The following is a 17,918-nucleotide window of genomic DNA, read 5'->3' on the forward strand; positions in this document are numbered from 1 at the left end:
TGACGATGTAGATTATTTTAATAATATAACTTAACGCTAATATGAGAGTTATGGTATTTACAAAGCATGGATTTTAAATGGTGATTTTATCTCGAAAAAATATAGCTATGTTAACGAAGTATAAGGCTAGCAAATTAAAATTAACGATTTATAAAGCTAACAAATTAAAGTTAACGAAACAAAAACTAATATTAACGGGTTTAACGAATGCAAATGTTAGTTTTTAGGGAAAAATTGATAAATATAATTTATAATTAATTTTATTTAGTTTAAAATAATTTTATTTGATTTAAAATAATTTTTAATAATTGAATTTTGTTAATAATATATAAGAAAACGGGGTTTTAAGAAATAAAAATAATCTGATGTACCAAACCTCACAGGCATAACCATCAAACCAGACTAGTTTGTTTGTTTAGGAATAGAATAGAAAAAGTATAAGTTAACATACAACTTCATTATCTTCTACAAATAAACCCTAGATTTCAATTCAGTTTTTTGATTCCATGCACGAAGAAATTAGTTTGGGGGTTTTGTTTAATGGTTAAAAACGAACAAAAATCGTGTATTAATTACCTAGAATAGTTAAGGGTTGATGGTGAATGGAGCTTTGTCGGAGTCGAACTTTGACAAACAAATTAGGGATTACAGAGAGTATATTAGATTATTTTGATGATTGTAGCAAGTTTGGTTGATCCCTAGGTCCTATTTGTAATACTGATGCGGTCTAAAATATACAAATTATTATATAAATATTTTCTACACTCTTAAGTACTTCTAAGCTAAATTTTATTCATTATTAATTCTAAATGGTTCATATATGGATATGTGGGGTCTTTAATGATTACAAGAAATAACGAGCTAAAATAAATAAATGAATTTTCTGTTCTTGCTTTCACATTAATTTATATAACAATATGATTATAAAATATATTAATTTTAATTATTATTTAGCAATTGGAATATATAAAATGAATCAGATTCATTAATGTGTATTTTTCGGAATTTAATTAACACAAAATTTTCTTTTATTATTGCAGGAAGCAAACATAAGTCAACAACTATGACGCAATCAAGGATTTGGAGTTGGGCTAAAGAATTGTGAAGGGCTTTTGAATGGAATTAGTAGCCCACGTGAACTGGGTAACCGACTGTTGTTGGGTTAAAACAAAAGAAAGAAAAAAAGCTAGATAGGAAGGGAAGAGGGGGCCCTACGGCCAGGAGTTAAAGTCAGACGGCCAAGAATTAATAGAGATGAACAGAGAGAAAAACGACAGAAAAGAGCAGCCAACCGAAAGAGAGAAGGAGAGGAGAGAAAAGGCCATCGGTTTGAGTGGAGAGCGTTTGGGTTTAACACCTACTCAACCAAACATCATTATTATTCGGTTCGAATTTATTGTTTTCTTTATGAATTCAGTTTTTGAATTTTATTTATTTGGCTTGTTCTTGAGTATGGTTGTTGGCTAAACCCCTAGACCACCTAGGTGATGAACTTTTGTTGAGATTGGATTTAGTTTGGACTTTGCTTTTGTTATGGTTTATGATTAAGTAAGAGGTTTCTTGTTATTTATTCGATGCATATGTGTGCTTAGGATTGTTTGGTGAATTTTATTGTTTCACAGTTTCCTTGGTGATTGTCTGTTATATAATAGGATTCTGTTAGGTCATCTACTGTGTGTTTTTGACTAGTTTATGGTTGATTTACAATAAAGCCATAGGAACAATATTAATAAATCAAATAAACCTAAGTGTGCTGCTAATCTAAATAGCTGAAAGGTGATAGATTATATGACAAGTCTTGGTTGTTTAAGATTGCTAGATTTAGTTCTTCGTAAGGAGTCCATCTAGGTTTGATTTTTCAGCCTTGTTTATTTAGGCGAGTGAATACTTTAAACTACCTTTGATTTTCGCACTGTAAGGTAGGATTTCTTATAGAGGTACTTGTCATAAAATAGTTAGCGACCGTAAGCGAGTCTAATTAAACTGGCGTTTTTAAGAACTTAATAGAGATCCATAGGTGTCTTCTTAAGAAGGGTCAGGGGTTCTGTTCGGGTTTTCTTTAAGTGACTATTTTAAGATCCTAGTTCCATAACTTAGTATTTTCCTACTATTTGATAATTGATGCATTAGGGATTCTAGCCTATGTGGTAGCTTGTCATCATTTGAATTAAGTCTAGGTTTAATTCGTCTTTAGGTCTTAATGATTAATTTAACATTAGTTTTTAGTAAAACCCCCTAATAACATAAATAAATAGTCGTGTATGTACTTAAGTCTAGTTTAGCTAGTTAACGTAATTTAAAGAGTCATGTGGGTTCGATATCAGGACTTACTTAGCTATACTAGAGTCGATCGGTTCACTTGCCGGTTAGTAGTTTTAGTTAAGTTAAGAGTCTAGAATTATTACTTAGTGTCTAGATTAGCATTTATTTAGTTAATAAATTAATAACTACTTTTAGCACATCAAATACCAATTGGAACGCGTGGCGTTTAATGAGTGTTATTGCAATTCGACTAAAAATCCGACGGTTCTGGATTACAATCGCACATTAAAGGGTGTTAATACGAGTTATAATCGATGATTATGGTCCGTTGTTAGAGGCAAAAGATGTTACGGGATTTTAATTGAGTTAATATGCATGATTAACGGGATTTTAAAGGGTTGCCGGATTTTACGGCTTCGTCAGGGGCGCTAGAAAAACGACGGGTAAAAGGGCTAGGGGTTAGGTAATAATATTTTATTAATATAATTTAAATTATATAACACTTAGGCCTCTGTACTTTGATATTATATTAAAAAAAAGAAAATGAATTAATATTACCTTTTAAACCTTGAATTTTGAGAAAGTTATAATAATGTAATAAAGCTATATTACTTGGATATTTACATATTAAACCTGTATAGTTTGCATACTGTTTAAACATAAATTTCCGGAGTTTTATTAATTGATCGAAAATAATAGAAATGAACGAACGGAAGACTTAAATTATTGGGAATATTTTATTAATGATGAAATGATAAATACAATACATCGAAACGACAAACCGGGTCGGTTTAACGAATACAAATACGAATTCAAGTGACGAATCTCACGACTAAAAAGTCAGTTATAATACTACTATCTTTATTGCATTAAACAGTTAAAGCCCGATGCTGTTGAGTTGAAGACAAAAATGGTATCAAACTATAATGAAATGCTAGAACTATTTGCAAGGGACTGGGCATCCGGTGCACATACTGAAACCGCTAAAGAAAGAAATGCTTGACTACAGAAGAATGACAACATTAAAGTAGAAACAATTTCCGAATTGGATGGCTTACTAGCATCTGAAGAAGTGACTCTAGAGAACCAACACAACTTTGATGATGATGTTTAAGCTTTGGATTCTTTGGTTTCTTCACCTGAGCCGTCTTCAAATGCAAAAAAATGTGAAAGTAAAAAAAGAAAACTCGAACAAGAAGATGAAGCGTTTTAACTCGAAGCTTGTGAATTGCCTTGACAATGTGGCTAATGCTATTTCAGAAGGCAATAAAATACTGGCATAAACGAACAAGATATTTGGTCGAGCTTATCATCGCGAGCTTACTGGTGAGGAAATTTGTAAAGAATTGGATCCAATGGGTTTGGAACCCCATGAAATGTTGGACGCTTTAATTTATTTGGCTAATAATCAAGCTAAAGCAAGGACTTTGCTTAGTTGTTATCTTCAGATACGTGTGTGTATACTGAAAGGTTTGATGAGGGATGGTAAGTAAGCGAGTTCAGAAAATGGTGACATTGTTAGTAGTTTTAGGTTCTGAATTTGATGTTGTCTTTAATAGTCATCTTTCGATGCAATGTGTTTTTTGGTAATTCAGGCAAAGATGACATTGTTAGTAGTTGCCGGATATGTATTTTGATACTGTTATCAGTTGTCATCTTTAGATGCTATGTGCTTTTTTGTTATTTAGGCATAGATGACACTGTTAGTACTTGTAGGTTATGGATGTTGAAAACAATTATCTTTTGGTTACGGTGAAATGATTACTTTTCTGCATTTGTTGATTCTTGGTTTTGTTGTTTTGTTTGGGTTGGTGTAGTGCGGAAAATGGAGAGAATGTTGGTTTAGTTTTTAATCTATTTTTTCATTTAGTTGTTATATCATACATGCTGTTTATATGAATTATGTTATTTTACACGGGAAGACATTGGTTTATTGCATTATATTGGTTTAGATTAGTTTAGATTTTTAATTTCATGGGCTTGAAACTTTTCACGCATCCTACCAAACTTATCATTCTCTTAATATGCTACTTTACCTAATTATTTATATTCCTAAATCCATGTTGCTAAGCAGGAATTAGTTTTTTTTTTTAATAGATCATAGAAACGAATATTGAAGAATGGAAACTAATGTACTTTTAATTTTAACTTAACCTAAAGGCATAATGGTAAAACTACAATTTTTTTTTTATTTTCTTTCCAACTAGGGAACACACAAAAGGGTTCATTTCATTTCATTTTTCAATAGGGGCATTTACATATTTCCCCTTGTTAAGTGTCTCAATTACATATTTCCCCAACTTAAAAAAATAATTACATATTTCCTCTCCCTTAAACATATATATTACATATTTACCCAATCCGTTAAAATTATTTTATTAGTTAACTATTATACCCCAAATCTAAAAAAATAAAATAAAAATATACAAATTAGATATAAACAAGAATGCACCATCTTCCCCCTCTTCCTTATTTCCTCAAGTGTCAACCCTATTGACCTACCGTCATCCTTTCCGGTGAATTCCTATCTCTCTCTCTCTCTAGCCAAACTATAACACGCAACCCACCATTTCACACAGTCCACCACCATCTTTACCGGCTTGCTCAACCCCGTCTCCGGCGACCACCACCAAAACCCACATTTTTCAGATCCGAAGCTATGGTGTTAGATGTATACGTGGCTGATCTTGTTTTATCGGTTTGAGAGCTTCTGGGCCGGGGAATCAACAGTCACCGAAGGGGTTAGGTGGATAGAGACGGTTGAAGAGGAGAGGTCGTGGAGAGAGATGGTTGAAGTGTGATAGGGGTGGTGGTTTGCGACGGTGATGTAGTGGCCGGAAACTCGCCGGATAATCGAGTTTGCCGGAACTTGGAAGTGGCTAGGAGAAGATGGATGGTGATGTAGTGGCTGGAAACTCGCCGGATAATTGAGTTTTTCGGAACTTGGAAGTGGCTTGGAGAAGATGGATGTGGGTAAGGGTATTTTAAACAAGGGTAAGGGTAAAAAGGTAATTTGATTTTAATTGGAAAATTTGTAATTAATTTTTTTGGTTGGAGATATATGTAATTGTGTTGTCTAATAAGGGAAAATATGTAAAAATCCTTTTTCATTAAACTTGGAACACAAAATAAAGTCAATTCTTTTCCTTTCTTTTCTCTCTTGTGTTCCCGAGTTCATTTAAAGAGAGAAAAGAAAGGAAAGAGAACTAAGGAAGAAAAGAAATGAAAAGATATGGTTTTATTCCATGTTCCTGAGTTTAATGAAAAGAAAAAGAAAAGAAAGGAAAATAAACATTTTATGTGTTCCCGAGTTTGGAAAGAAAGAAAAGAAACCTACAATTTTACTATTATACCCTTTAAGTTAAATTATAAAAAAATGGATATGTGTTATAACATTATGTGCATACGTTTCCAACCATGGTCCATAACTCAAAAGTGTTCATATTACTTTTGTATCCGAATCAATATTTCAACACAAGTTTGACTATTATAAAGTCAACACATCTCTTATGGTCATAAGTGATTGATCATCTTTAGTCTAATAGCTACCAATCTTTACATATTTTATCATTAATTATAAATTAACATAATACAAAGATAAAGCTTAAAAGTACCAATCCAATTGTGTTCATAATACAGCAACTTGATTTAATGATGCAGATGCAACATCTCCACTTATTCTTGTACGTAGTACCATTAAACCGAATTATATGAACATGCTCACGTGACCTTGTCAACATTGGTAAATCAATCACAATTATTGTCTAATATACCTGAAACATGATCGACGACTAAACGCGTGACACATGCTGTAGCATTGTAGCCTATGGCAGCATGCAAGCAATATAAGAAAGATGGATACTAACCAGCACTGCAAGAAGCAGTGGATACTAACAGTTTGACTCGTTTCGACTTAAAACAAATCTATCGTGAATTACCAGACACGGTAAAACACGACCCATTAAAACAAACAAGCTAACACACAATATGTTTATGTGGTAATATTAGCAATTTTTGGCAGTTTACTAACATACCACTGGTGCAATATTTTGGCCCGTTATGTTTTCTACAATTAAACCAAATTGACTTTGTAAACACCTTTTTTCCCCATAACTAAAAATATAACTTTCTACATGGTAACATAAATAAAATTCATATATTTAAATATGTAAATAGTTGCTTATGCTAAATAGAATTACTTTATGCACACGTAAGTAATTAAACAAGAACCAAATCACCAATTAATTGAAACCATAATAGTCAATACAAAGTCAACTGAAATACCATAATCTACTATTCTAAAACTACTTTGACATATCTATTTCATCGTTCGGATACATTATATAGTTAGTCCACATGTTAGTTGCAATCAAGTTCCTTAGTTGTTCGTATTCGGTATTTCCCTCACGCTGTCTCTTCTATTTTGGCGTTCTTCCTCTTGTGGTCCATTTAATACCTCGTGTAAGACCTCATCTTCAAGTTCTTTGTCACAGTCTTTGTAACATTTCGGATTTTTCAAACTCGTATTCGTTTATGAACGAAACATTTTTAGATCTTTATTATTATTAAAAATCAAGTAATTATGAATATTTAGGTTTCTAATAATTCACTTTAAGCCCTTAAAGTTTTATATACCATTTATTTCCTATATATAAACATAACAAGTTCAATTAATGATCATTTAGCAAACTATAGGGACTAATTGTGTACAAAATGAAAATACCACTCTCCGGTGGCCGGAGGGCTGCGCGACGGCGGGCCTAGGGCCGGCCGTGCGGCGCAATGGGGGTACTGGTCAGATCGTTTACGATATCTCGTTTCCTAAACTCGTTTAAGGTATAAAATCGTTTATTTTAGGCATATTAGAGAGAATTAAGGACCAAGAAACAATCTTATAACTGAAACATAAGTATAATCTCGTTTATTATCATCCAAGATCAAATCTTTTGATTATATTCAGTGATTTAGTCATAAAAGTATGATTTACTTACCTAAACGGGCCAAAAGCCCATAATTAGTTCGTTTATGTTTTTCTGTATAAACAGGACATAACCATCTGCTGTAAACTTTAATCAAACCCTAAAGATCATACTCCAGCCGTCCTACCTTCTGCCTAGCTCGTAAACCCTTCGGTTCTTGCATGATCGTTAAAGATTCAAGACTTGTTCGTTGACTTTGCTTGCTTTAGGATCTTTGACTTCCGTTTCTCATCAATCTTTTCACTTTCCGGGTAAGTTGTAAACTGTAAAATCGTTCATACATATTCCCTAGTCAATAACCTTCAATCAATTTCGGTGATTGAAGGGTGTTGACTGGTCAATTGCTTCAAAACCCGATAAAGGGTAAAACAGTCAACAACTTTGACTTCTCGTTTTCTCATACTTCTGGTCGGATTCAATGTTCGGTCCAGAGGACCTTTCTTCTCGTAATTAAATTTTAAGGGTTCTGACCAAAACCCGACTCCCGACTCGAAGTTCGGATTTTGGTCAGACTCGACTCGTTTAAACATTAAAATCAACATAACTAGAGTTCTACTCATCCGTTTGGAATGATTCCAGCGGCATTAAGTTTGTTTTTATTTATAGTTTCATATCACAAAGTTTCAGATTCTGATCATTAATCTCATTGGACGACTCGCTTAAATCATTAGTTCGTTTGTCGAATTTATTAAGCACTTGCTTTCCGTCTAAGGTGAGTTTTATCATTCCCCTATTTTACTCGATTTTCATAAACATTTTGGGGACATATGCGTATATAATACTATATATACATATCTATATATACATACATATCAAAATAGCAAACGTGTAATTGTGTGTGATTAATCAAATCTACTTGTTATGTGATTATGTGTTATTGTATTGATTCGCTTGACATGTCCCCTTGGAGAGGGTTTTAATTCTCATTGACCATTGCCCGATTCGCTTGGCAACGGTCTTATTCTCATTATTTGCTCATAGTTGATTTACCGGCGCCTGATTCGCTTGCAATGGTTTAATCGACAACTTACTTGCTTATGGTTTGATTTCATTACCGCACTTATTACGTTTGCTTATTTATTATATTAACATTATTTTTTGTGTCAAAACTTGGTGGTAAACTCACTCAACATGTTTGTTGACAAAACTTCATTTTCTACGCATATGCAGGTTGCTTGTATTGAAGATTGAAGTTGGACACGTAGACAAGACCTTAGGATATAATCAAGATAATCGTTATATGAACTCATATTTGTGTATTTGAATTGTTTTGTATATTTGAATAACGTGTGTAATATTTGTAAATAATTAATTATATATTGTCACATTTTATATATGATAGTATCTTCGAACTGTGAGCAATCGGATCACGCCCCGGGCATTTCTGCCTTAGGTTGGGGTGTGACAGTCTTCCTCAAGTAAAAAGTTGTGTAAAATACAACATGCCAAAAAGATGACAGACTGTGTTTCACAAGAGTAAATTGGCTCTGTTGTACTTCTAATGATAGGAAACCTCTTTTTTAGGACACCAAATGCTCGTTCAATTGCGTTACGTAATGATGCATGACGAAGGTTAAACAACTCCTTTGCATTCTGAGGGGCACGAGTTGAGTACTCTTTCAAATGATATCTAACACCTCTATATGACGTCAGAAGGGTACTCGTATGAGGTAAACCCGCGTCTACCAAACAATATTTACCTATAAACATGTCGTAGTTAGTATTATATTAAACATATACATAATTAATTAAATTTGGTTTAAGAAATTACCAGTTGGAATTATAAGTTTATCATCTCTAGTAAATGCATTCTTTATAATTTTAGAGTCGGATGCTGTACCTTCCCACCAGTTAGCACGTATGTAAACTTGAACCTAGTTGAGCTTGGGCTCGGCTTGACTCGTTTACACCCATAGTGTCTATAACTGTGTGATTGTGTCTTTTCTTTTTGAAGTTATGATAATTATTTAATCTACTTATTCTTTTGTAATAATCGAATAGTAACCGGATTTCCTTTTGCTGTTGTTGACAATCCTACTAATTTAGGGTTCTAATTAAGGCCAATTAGGTAAAATTAACACACATACTGATGGATATAATCATAGATAATAGTTAGGATTAGACAAAAATTAGCAACACTGTATCTATTGATTTAAGAATAACAATAAAGGAAGAACATGTAGCAATTATACGAGATTCATAATTTATGAAAGGAAAAAGCAACATGGGTTGGTTACCTATGAATATGTGATTGACTTTTCTCGTCAGCAAATTGTGTAGATGCAGAAGAATGGTGAAATTGATTTGGAAGAGATGATGGAAGGTGGTTGTTGAAGATATGGCGGGTAGTTGACGAGGGTAAACATGGAATTGCAGTTTGAACGTGCTATTTATTACTTTCTTTCTCTTTAAATCATTCCAATTGGGAAGAAAGAAATAAACACTAAAAAGCCCTCTTTTTCTCTTCTCCTCTCTTCCTTTCTCTCTAAAAAAAAATCTCAGAAACATCAAAAAATTTCTTTTCGCTCCAAATCATTTCTCTTCTCTCTTTAACTGCAACTCTGGAACACAACATTAATTCCTTTTCTTTCTTTTCTCTCTTTAAATAAAACTCTGGAACAGAGTGTTAGTGTTTGGGTGAAAAGAGGTTAAGAATTAACAAAAGAAATAAAGAGGTAAAAATAAATAAACGGGTAAAAAACATAAATGCCCCTGAGTTAACGAGAAAAATAGACAGAGTTAACGATTTAGACTTAATTGACAAAAGTTAGTAAACCTCAATGGTCCATGTACAAATTTTGGACGAAATTCACATTATTGATTAAACCCTAGGGGACGATTTTGTCACTCTACTCTTAAATTTTTATTGACCTCTTCCAACTAAGGACAAATTTTTAGTACCGGTATCGAAATGTTTGATTCTATCGGTATTTAAGATAAAACTGTACCGATATCATACCGTTCCGAAAACTCAAAACACCGATGCGATACCGGCGGTAACGAATTCGTATTTGATTCTACCGGTATTTATGGTAAAACTATACCTGTGTCGTAACGAATTCGTACGGGTACCAAATTGCCTACAATAATCAAAGTTGCCCCCGGCGTCCCTACCTTCAACCCTTGCCTACCGACTACCAACCCCGGTCACAAATAACACCATCGCCTTCACCCCAAACATTAATCCCTTCGTTAAACCACCAGACAGACCTAGGGTTTATCTTTATCTTTATCCCCAATCTTCTAAATCCAATTACCATAACCTAGGGTTTCATTTTGATTCCAATGTCCAAGCGTAAGTTCGGATTCGAAGGCTTCGGCATCAACAAACAATCCACCTACTCCTTCGACCAGCCTCAACCACCCCAACGCCTCTACGTCCCTCCGTCCTCTCGCTCCGCCGCCCACGACCACTTCGAAGACACAGACCTCGACAACATCGAATACGACGATGCCGAAAACAGCACCGAACCAGCCGCTGCGCCCGGACCAGACGATGGCGAAATCGACCCGCTCGATGCGTTTATGGAAGGCATTCATCAGGAGGTGAGGGCCCCACCGCCTCCGAAACCGAAGGCGGAGGGGAAGTATAGAGACGACGAGGAGGATGATCCGATGGAGAGTTATTTGAGGGCAAAGAAGGATGTCGCGTTGACGTTGGCGTCTGATGCGCTGCACGCTGGGTATAATTCGGATGAGGAGGTGTATGCGGCGGCCAAGGCGGTCGATGCGGGGATGTTGGAGTATGATTCGGATGATAATCCTGTTGTTGTTGATAAGCGGAAGATTGAGTCGATTGCCGCGTTGGATCATAGTTCGGTTGATTACGAACCGTTTAATAAAGATTTTTATGAAGAGAAGTCATCCATTTCAGGTATTAGATATATATGGTTTGGATCATATACACATGACTTTTATCGTGAGAAGTGTACATATAATTAGTGCGAAATTATGTTAACACTAGAGTAATTATGATTACACTATATTATTTTATATAACATAATTACACTATGTTTAGTAGGTTAATTTTATTTGTAATGGATCCCACGCCTAGATGTTTATATTAGTTTCAAAATAACCATTGTTTATTATTATGTTTTATACTAGGTATGAGTGAGCAAGAGGTTGCAGAGTATCGAAAGAGTTTGGCGATACGTGTTGCAGGCTTTGATGTTCCAAGGCCAATAAAGACATTTGCAGAAGCGGGATTCTCTGCAGAGTTAATGAAAGCAATTGCGAAACAAGCTTATGAGAAGCCTACTTCGATACAATGTCAATCTTTGCCAATTGTGTTATCCGGGAGAGATATAATTGGCATTGCGAAAACTGGATCGGGTAAGACTGCTGCATTTGTTCTTCCTATGATAGTTCATATTATGGATCAACCGGAATTGGCTAAAGAGGAGGGGCCGATTGGAGTAGTTTGTGCGCCTACTAGAGAATTAGCGCACCAAATATATATAGAGGCGAAGAAATTTGCAAAAGTGTATGGTATTCGTGTGTCTGCGGTTTATGGCGGGATGTCGAAGCTTGAACAGTTTAAAGAATTGAAGTCAGGGTGTGAAATTGTTATTGCTACACCTGGGAGGTTAATAGACATGTTGAAGATGAAGGCATTGAATATGTTAAGAGCTACTTATTTGGTTCTTGATGAGGCTGATAGAATGTTTGATCTTGGATTTGAACCACAAATAAGGTCAATTGTAGGTCAAATACGGCCTGATCGCCAAACATTGCTTTTTTCAGCGACAATGCCTAGAAAAATTGAGAAGCTTGCAAGGGAAATACTTACTGATCCTGTGAGAGTTACCGTTGGTGAGATTGGGATGGCTAATGAGGATATAACTCAAGAAGTTCAAGTACTTGTTTCTGATTTTGAGAAGTTGAATTGGCTGCTTGAAAAGCTCCCAGAACTGATTGATAATGGTGATGTATTGGTTTTTGGGTCAAAGAAGGCAACAGTTGATGAGATAGAAAGTCAATTATTGCAAAAAGGGTTTAAAGTTGCTGCGCTTCATGGTGATAAAGATCAGGCGTCTCGTATGGAGACATTGCAGAAGTTTAAAAGTGGAATATACCATGTTCTTGTTGCAACTGATGTTGCTGCGCGTGGTCTTGACATTAAGTCGATTAAGTCGGTGGTTAATTTTGATATTGCTAGAGATATGGACATGCATGTGCATAGAATTGGGAGGACAGGTCGGGCTGGTGATAAAGATGGGACTGCTTACACTCTTATCACACATAAAGAGGCTCGTTTTGCTGGAGAGTTGGTCAACAGCTTGATTGCAGCTAGTCAAATTGTGTCAATGGAACTTATGGACCTTGCTATGAAGGTAATTTTTTTTTTCTTGTTATTGACTTTGTTTTCTTAAGTATATTTGCTTATGTCATATGTGCTTAAGAGATCTATTCTCCTCTAATGCAATTACCACTTTTAGAAAAAAAAAATGTTGGCTGTCTAAACCTAACAATTACCACCTTTTGAAATAAGGAGAAAATTCTGGATTTTTTTACTCAAATTGTAATCGGATATACTTTTTGTTTGTTCACTTGCACATATTGCACAATGTATCATACAAGAACTATTTATGCGTTTTTTCTTTATTCTTGAATATGATTTGGATATGCGTTACATCTCATAACAGTGACATTACTTCATCCTGAAAATTCATACAAATCATTGCGAGTAATGTTTTTTACTTTAAATTTTCAGGATGGGAGGTTTAGATCCAAGAGAGACGCTAGAAAAGGAGGTATTTTGTGTTCATATTCTTTTATGCTCTTTGACTTTTTACCATATGCCCAGACTGTATTTGTGTGTATATATTCATTAAGCCATTTAAGCTTATTCTTGAAGTGAGCATTTTGCTGCTTTGGTCATTATCATCATTTTGATCTCTTTCATATTCGTGCAGGTGGGAAAAGGGCAAAAGGAAGGGGAGGCGGCAATCGAGGTGTGCGTGGTGTGGACTTTGGTTTGGGGATAGGATACAGTTCAGAACCCAAAGCTGCCTCATCAACTGGTCGAAGTTCAGCTGTTAATTCACTTAGATCGGGAGTTATGGCTCAGTTCAAAAGCAGCTTTGTTGCAGCTTCATCCAATTCTCAAAATCAAGGTTTAATCAACAGTAACAAGAAAATGGCTTTACCCGGTTTTGTTTCTGGTGGTTCCATAGGCGGAGATGTACGGCCTCCCTCTACCACCGCCACCAGTTCTCCAAGTTTGACTCACATGCCAGCTGGCAACACTCCTAGTCAGAACACAGGACATGGAAGCCAAGGGAGCTCTGATAGGTGATTTTCCTGATTCAAACTTTCTGTCAAGTTAGCTAATTCTTTGGGGTTGTATTACATGGGTTGGGCAATGGAAACGGGCCGGGTCAAGTCCACGCTCAAGACTTTACTTTATTTTTCTTTTAATAAAAATACTGACCAATTATAAGCGAACGTGCCAAAATTGCTACTTGAGGCTTAGAGCTGTCTCATTAACCACCTGTATTTTATGCAGATCAAAAGACCATCCTAGAGAAAGGAGGCGACCGTCTGGATGGGACCGATGAACCATGAGTGGCCCGAAAGGCTTGTATGCTACGCAAAACCTTATTTGCCGATTATTGTTTTGTTTACAAGTGTTTGATTTCACATACGTAGTTACCGCTTTAAGTTTATATTCATCTGACAGTGGAGTTTGCCATATTTATGACAGGATTAGTTATGGGTGACGGTTTGTTAGTTGTCAATATACTTTAGAATAGTATGGTTTCACTTTTTTTACCATCACCAAATTGATTTTGACAGATCTAAAAAAATAATACTTTATCCATCTTTTCTATTTTTGAGCTTGTCATTTATCAAGTAGATGTATAGAACCATTTTAGATCTATACTGAAATCTGTATCACATTAGTGATGAATCTGTGCTAGAGATAACCTTCAAATTTACATGACATCTTTGTATCAGAACGCGTTTAACAAAGTTGTCTGTTACAAATATCAATCTTTTATGCCTTTGGGCACTTCATTTCAAGTATGCTGGTCGCTGCTGTTCTGCGACGGGTGGCATTGGGACATATCTCTAGGCAAGGTTCCTTTAAAGTGCTATCCTCTTCTGGTGGAGAAACACCAAATTTGAACTGCATGTTGGCTCCTTGTTAGTCAGGTTAACACCAAAGCAAGATAACGAGCACTAACACGCCGTAGAGTTCTTTACCTGACAGCTATAATCTTTGAAGTTTGGCTCCATAAGAAGAGGAACTCCCATGTGATCCATAAAGAACTCCTGTAAACCAAGTCTGATTATAATCAACCAGCCAGCATACATAACATCAATTCTATATAAACTGATTCTCAAAAGTCAAAACTCAATGCTGACCTGAGTAGGAAGTTTACATGTATTCACACATATTCCCACACATTTACTCTCCTCTAGATACTTGCACCTTTCAACAAACACCTAAATCACGAACCACACGCAACCCAAAAGGGACGATCAAGATGACATGTGCAAATAGTAGTAGCTGCTGATGGAATATCAAGAAAAACAAATTATTACCCCACTTGGTAATGATGATCCATCGGGAAGGTCAACATTGTTGACTGTACAAGTACCCATGAGCCATTGGCAGGATAGTGCAGTCACCCTTGCTTCCAGAGAACACAACACAGACTCACAAGCTTAGTACCAAGGATCATCTAAAATACCCACAAAACAAATCTCTCATAGCATGTTTTCAATTAACAACCAATACAAGATATAGATTTAATCGAAATGGACAGTGTATGAGACAAACGTATTCAGAATCAAATATTGGATTGTGAGAAAAACTTAAATAGCCAAAGAGACAGTGTTTAAATATGCATTCGTCGTTTAATAAAGTTACGATTAATTGATAATTCATTGCTATTGTGATAACATTAACAGGATAATCAACAAGTGTTCATCAATTTCTGGTTACTTCTCACAATTAACTTAAGCTTAACTGTTTAACTGGATTTCCTCCAACTCGAAAACTTAATGCTCAAATAATCAGTTTCAGAATGCAATGCCAAACACCTCCTCATTCAATAAATGCTTGTAAAGAACTCACCTACAATCACAGCTGCTAGTTTTCCTTGAGCAATAGGTGCAATTAGCATTTTGTAGAGCTCTAACAACATCGGAGGAAACAGCGATCTCAATATGCGAACCTGACGTTGACGTAAACAGTGTTTATTCACGCGAATTAGATTAGCAACATGACACAGAGAACTAGAATATACCGCTGCGTCCTTGGTTTCAGAGTTGGTTCTGGCTAGCATAAGACGATTCGCCACGTCTATTAATCCATCATAACCCAGCTTCTCCGAATCCCATCCCACTTCCTGCAATTCACAAAATCACATCATTTCCTCCATGTGATTTTAAACGACTTAGTTTTGCTATTCAAGCGACGCGATGTAAACACTACTTGTGTTGATGTATGAACATTAGTTATATTACCAAACGAGTAGTATTTACATCAAAAGGTCGCTAGGTAAGGTAATATAACTAATGTTGTTACTTAATTTGTTAGTTTACCTGCACCATCTTACTGCGAAATAGGTTGAGGAAAACATGATCAAGCACGCCCGGGGTGTACTCGACACGCGAGACTGGATCTATCGTCTTTTGTATTCATAAACTACAAACAAGTTCAGAAACAGTAAACCCTAATTGTGATGTAAAACACAGACTGTGTCTCGTGATTGAGCAGATATTCGATGATTATTGGTGGTCCGGAGTTGTGTTTTTTGGGAAATAGAATACAAGGGGAGTGGAAGTAGAGCAGCCATGTCTGGTAGTAGTGGTTTCCGAGGGAATCTGGATAATATTGTTATAACTTACAACCAGCTGCGTCAGTAGCACACTCTTAACTTAAGCTGTAATTTAATTGAACATATATTATTCTGTAAAAAAAAGGACTATTGGTTTTTATTGGTCCCAAGTATTTCATTTTTGCCGGCGCTGGTCTCAACTATCACTTTAACTGCCAACGGTCCCAACTTTCACACATGTGTCTGCCACCAGTCCACGACTAACCGAGTACTAACTCCGTTATGTTTTAGCTGACGTGTCCATCCTACGTGTTAAAAAACGTTGACGTGGCTGCCTGTGTGTATATTAATAACAAAAACCCATCTCCTCCTGTATATTAATAACAAAAAACCCTAAACCCAAATCGATATCTCCAATCGATCGACGATCAAGAACAACCCCAGATTAAAACCCTAATTCAATCATTGAATCGATCGAACATGTTACAAAATCTGTTGTGGGCATAAAATTACATACAGGAGGAGACGAAATCACTTCAATTTCACTCACCCAATGACCCAAATGGTTGCCGTCACAGGTTGCGGCGGAGGAAACAGAAGGTCAGACGAAAGTCAACTCTCCATACTGGAGTTAATAATCGCAGCTTTCCGGAAATCAATGGCGGCGTGTCGGGTTGATGATCGGATGGACGAATCGAAACCTAAGTTCCGTCAAATGGAAATTGGTTGGCCGACAGACGTCCAACATTTGACTCACGTTACATTCGACCGGTTTCATGGGTTCCTAGGACTTCCGGTTGAGTTCCAGGTTGAAATCCCGTCTCGTGTTCCCAGTGCAAGGTATGTATGTATGTAATTTTATTTATTTGGGGGTTTTTAGTTAGAAATTAATGATATTATTATTTGTTTATGTATTTTTGTTATTAATATACACGCAGGCAGCCACGTCAACGTTTTTTAACACGTAGGATGGACACGTCAGCTAAAACATAACGGAGTTAGTACTCGGTTAGTCGTGGACTGGTGGCAGACACATGTGTGAAAGTTGGGACCGTTGGCAGTTAAAGTGATAGTTGGGACCAGCGCCGGCAAAAATGAAATACTTTGGACCAATAAAAACCAATAGTCCTAAAAAAATGATCATTTATTTACTTTTACAAAAATATCACTCTAAATGCTAGTGGATGGAGCCTCTATGAAGGCGTTTTTGTGCGATGTGACATCACGTCAGTATAAAGGACTTTTACAATTAAATGGTATAGCGGATGAAGCATCTCTCGAATTGGGAGTTCTAATAATTAAGTTGTAACTTTTTTTTTTAATTTTTTTAAATAAGAATAAAAACAAATAAAATATTATTAAATAAATAAATAAATGGATTATGGTCTTCGTATGAGTTTTGAAATACGTGAGGCTAATTCTTCAGCCCATATCATAATAGACACGCTACAAAATAGATGGTACATAGTCAACACTACATCTACTCACTCGATCCCTAACAAGCCCTCGGGTTTTGTAGCCACTTCTCTTCTTCTTTAACTTCTCGCCGAAAAGATCTCAAACATGGGGTGCATTCATCCGATTCATCTTATTCTTCATGTCCTGAAGCCATGTACTTTGAAATTGGTGAAGGGATGTGCGCTATCTACAAAAAGTCAACCGGGAGGGGGGGGGGTGGTGTTCCTCAACGCTTTGAGGGCGCTTCAAGTGGATACAGTGTCCACTACACACGACATTACGAAAATACAACAAAATTTGAATTTGGGAAATGACATAAAAAGGTATTTAAGTTGAAGGAATTGTTTACTAGGTGTAATCTTCGTAAAAGCAGACGGATAGATGACCACGTGGTTTTTTTTTTGTAACTAGAATTCATCGAGTG

The 17,918-nt window shown here is 35.9% G+C and overlaps 2 protein-coding genes across 3 annotated transcripts; one reads left to right on the top strand and one right to left on the bottom strand.

Annotated features, from left to right (window-relative positions):
• The first annotated feature begins 10,502 nt into the window (after positions 1-10,502).
• Positions 10,503-14,088, top strand: LOC143549121 (DEAD-box ATP-dependent RNA helicase 24-like). Of its 2 annotated transcripts, XM_077040110.1 has the most exons (5): positions 10,503-11,115; positions 11,349-12,577; positions 12,958-12,997; positions 13,160-13,538; positions 13,753-14,088. In XM_077040110.1, exons 1-5 carry the CDS (start codon positions 10,527-10,529, stop codon positions 13,802-13,804), a joined length of 2,289 nt encoding a protein of 762 aa, XP_076896225.1. In that variant the 5' UTR covers positions 10,503-10,526; the 3' UTR covers positions 13,805-14,088. The 2 variants fall into 2 exon arrangements, with proteins under 2 accessions (XP_076896225.1, XP_076896226.1); XM_077040111.1 differs by lacking the exons at positions 12,958-12,997; positions 13,753-14,088 and having other exon boundaries at positions 13,160-13,426.
• An 82-nt stretch (positions 14,089-14,170) lies between these two features.
• On the bottom strand, positions 14,171-16,083 carry LOC143549123 (beta-carotene isomerase D27, chloroplastic-like). Its single transcript, XM_077040112.1, has 8 exons — positions 15,950-16,083; positions 15,801-15,887; positions 15,503-15,604; positions 15,331-15,430; positions 14,796-14,887; positions 14,616-14,696; positions 14,454-14,522; positions 14,171-14,376 (listed from the first exon to the last, which is right to left on the bottom strand). Exons 1-8 carry the CDS (start codon positions 16,052-16,054, stop codon positions 14,245-14,247), a joined length of 768 nt encoding a protein of 255 aa, XP_076896227.1. The 5' UTR covers positions 16,055-16,083; the 3' UTR covers positions 14,171-14,244.
• Between the last annotated feature and the right edge of the window lie 1,835 nt (positions 16,084-17,918).

Source organism: Bidens hawaiensis, unplaced genomic scaffold (assembly GCF_021521415.1).
Source record: "Bidens hawaiensis isolate Kalapana, Puna unplaced genomic scaffold, B.hawaiensis_p1.1 tig00015443_1, whole genome shotgun sequence".
Classification (NCBI taxonomy): domain Eukaryota; kingdom Viridiplantae; phylum Streptophyta; class Magnoliopsida; order Asterales; family Asteraceae; genus Bidens; species Bidens hawaiensis.

What these genes read in the sequence shown, in the direction of transcription:
- LOC143549121 (XM_077040110.1), top strand. Translation starts at nt 10,527, where the DNA reads ATGTCCAAGCGTAAGTTCGGATTCGAAGGCTTCGGCATCAACAAACAA. An exon ending in GAGAGACGCTAGAAAAGGAG is followed by an intron (nt 12,998 to 13,159) that starts GTATTTTGTGTT and finishes ATATTCGTGCAG; the next exon opens with GTGGGAAAAGGGCAAAAGGA. An exon ending in AGCCAAGGGAGCTCTGATAG is followed by an intron (nt 13,539 to 13,752) that starts GTGATTTTCCTG and finishes TATTTTATGCAG; the next exon opens with ATCAAAAGACCATCCTAGAG.
- LOC143549123 (XM_077040112.1), bottom strand. Translation starts at nt 16,054, where the DNA reads ATGGCTGCTCTACTTCCACTCCCCTTGTATTCTATTTCCCAAAAAACA. An exon ending in CTGAAACCAAGGACGCAGCG is followed by an intron (nt 15,431 to 15,502) that starts GTATATTCTAGT and finishes CGTCAACGTCAG; the next exon opens with GTTCGCATATTGAGATCGCT. An exon ending in GATCATCATTACCAAGTGGG is followed by an intron (nt 14,697 to 14,795) that starts GTAATAATTTGT and finishes TTCGTGATTTAG; the next exon opens with GTGTTTGTTGAAAGGTGCAA.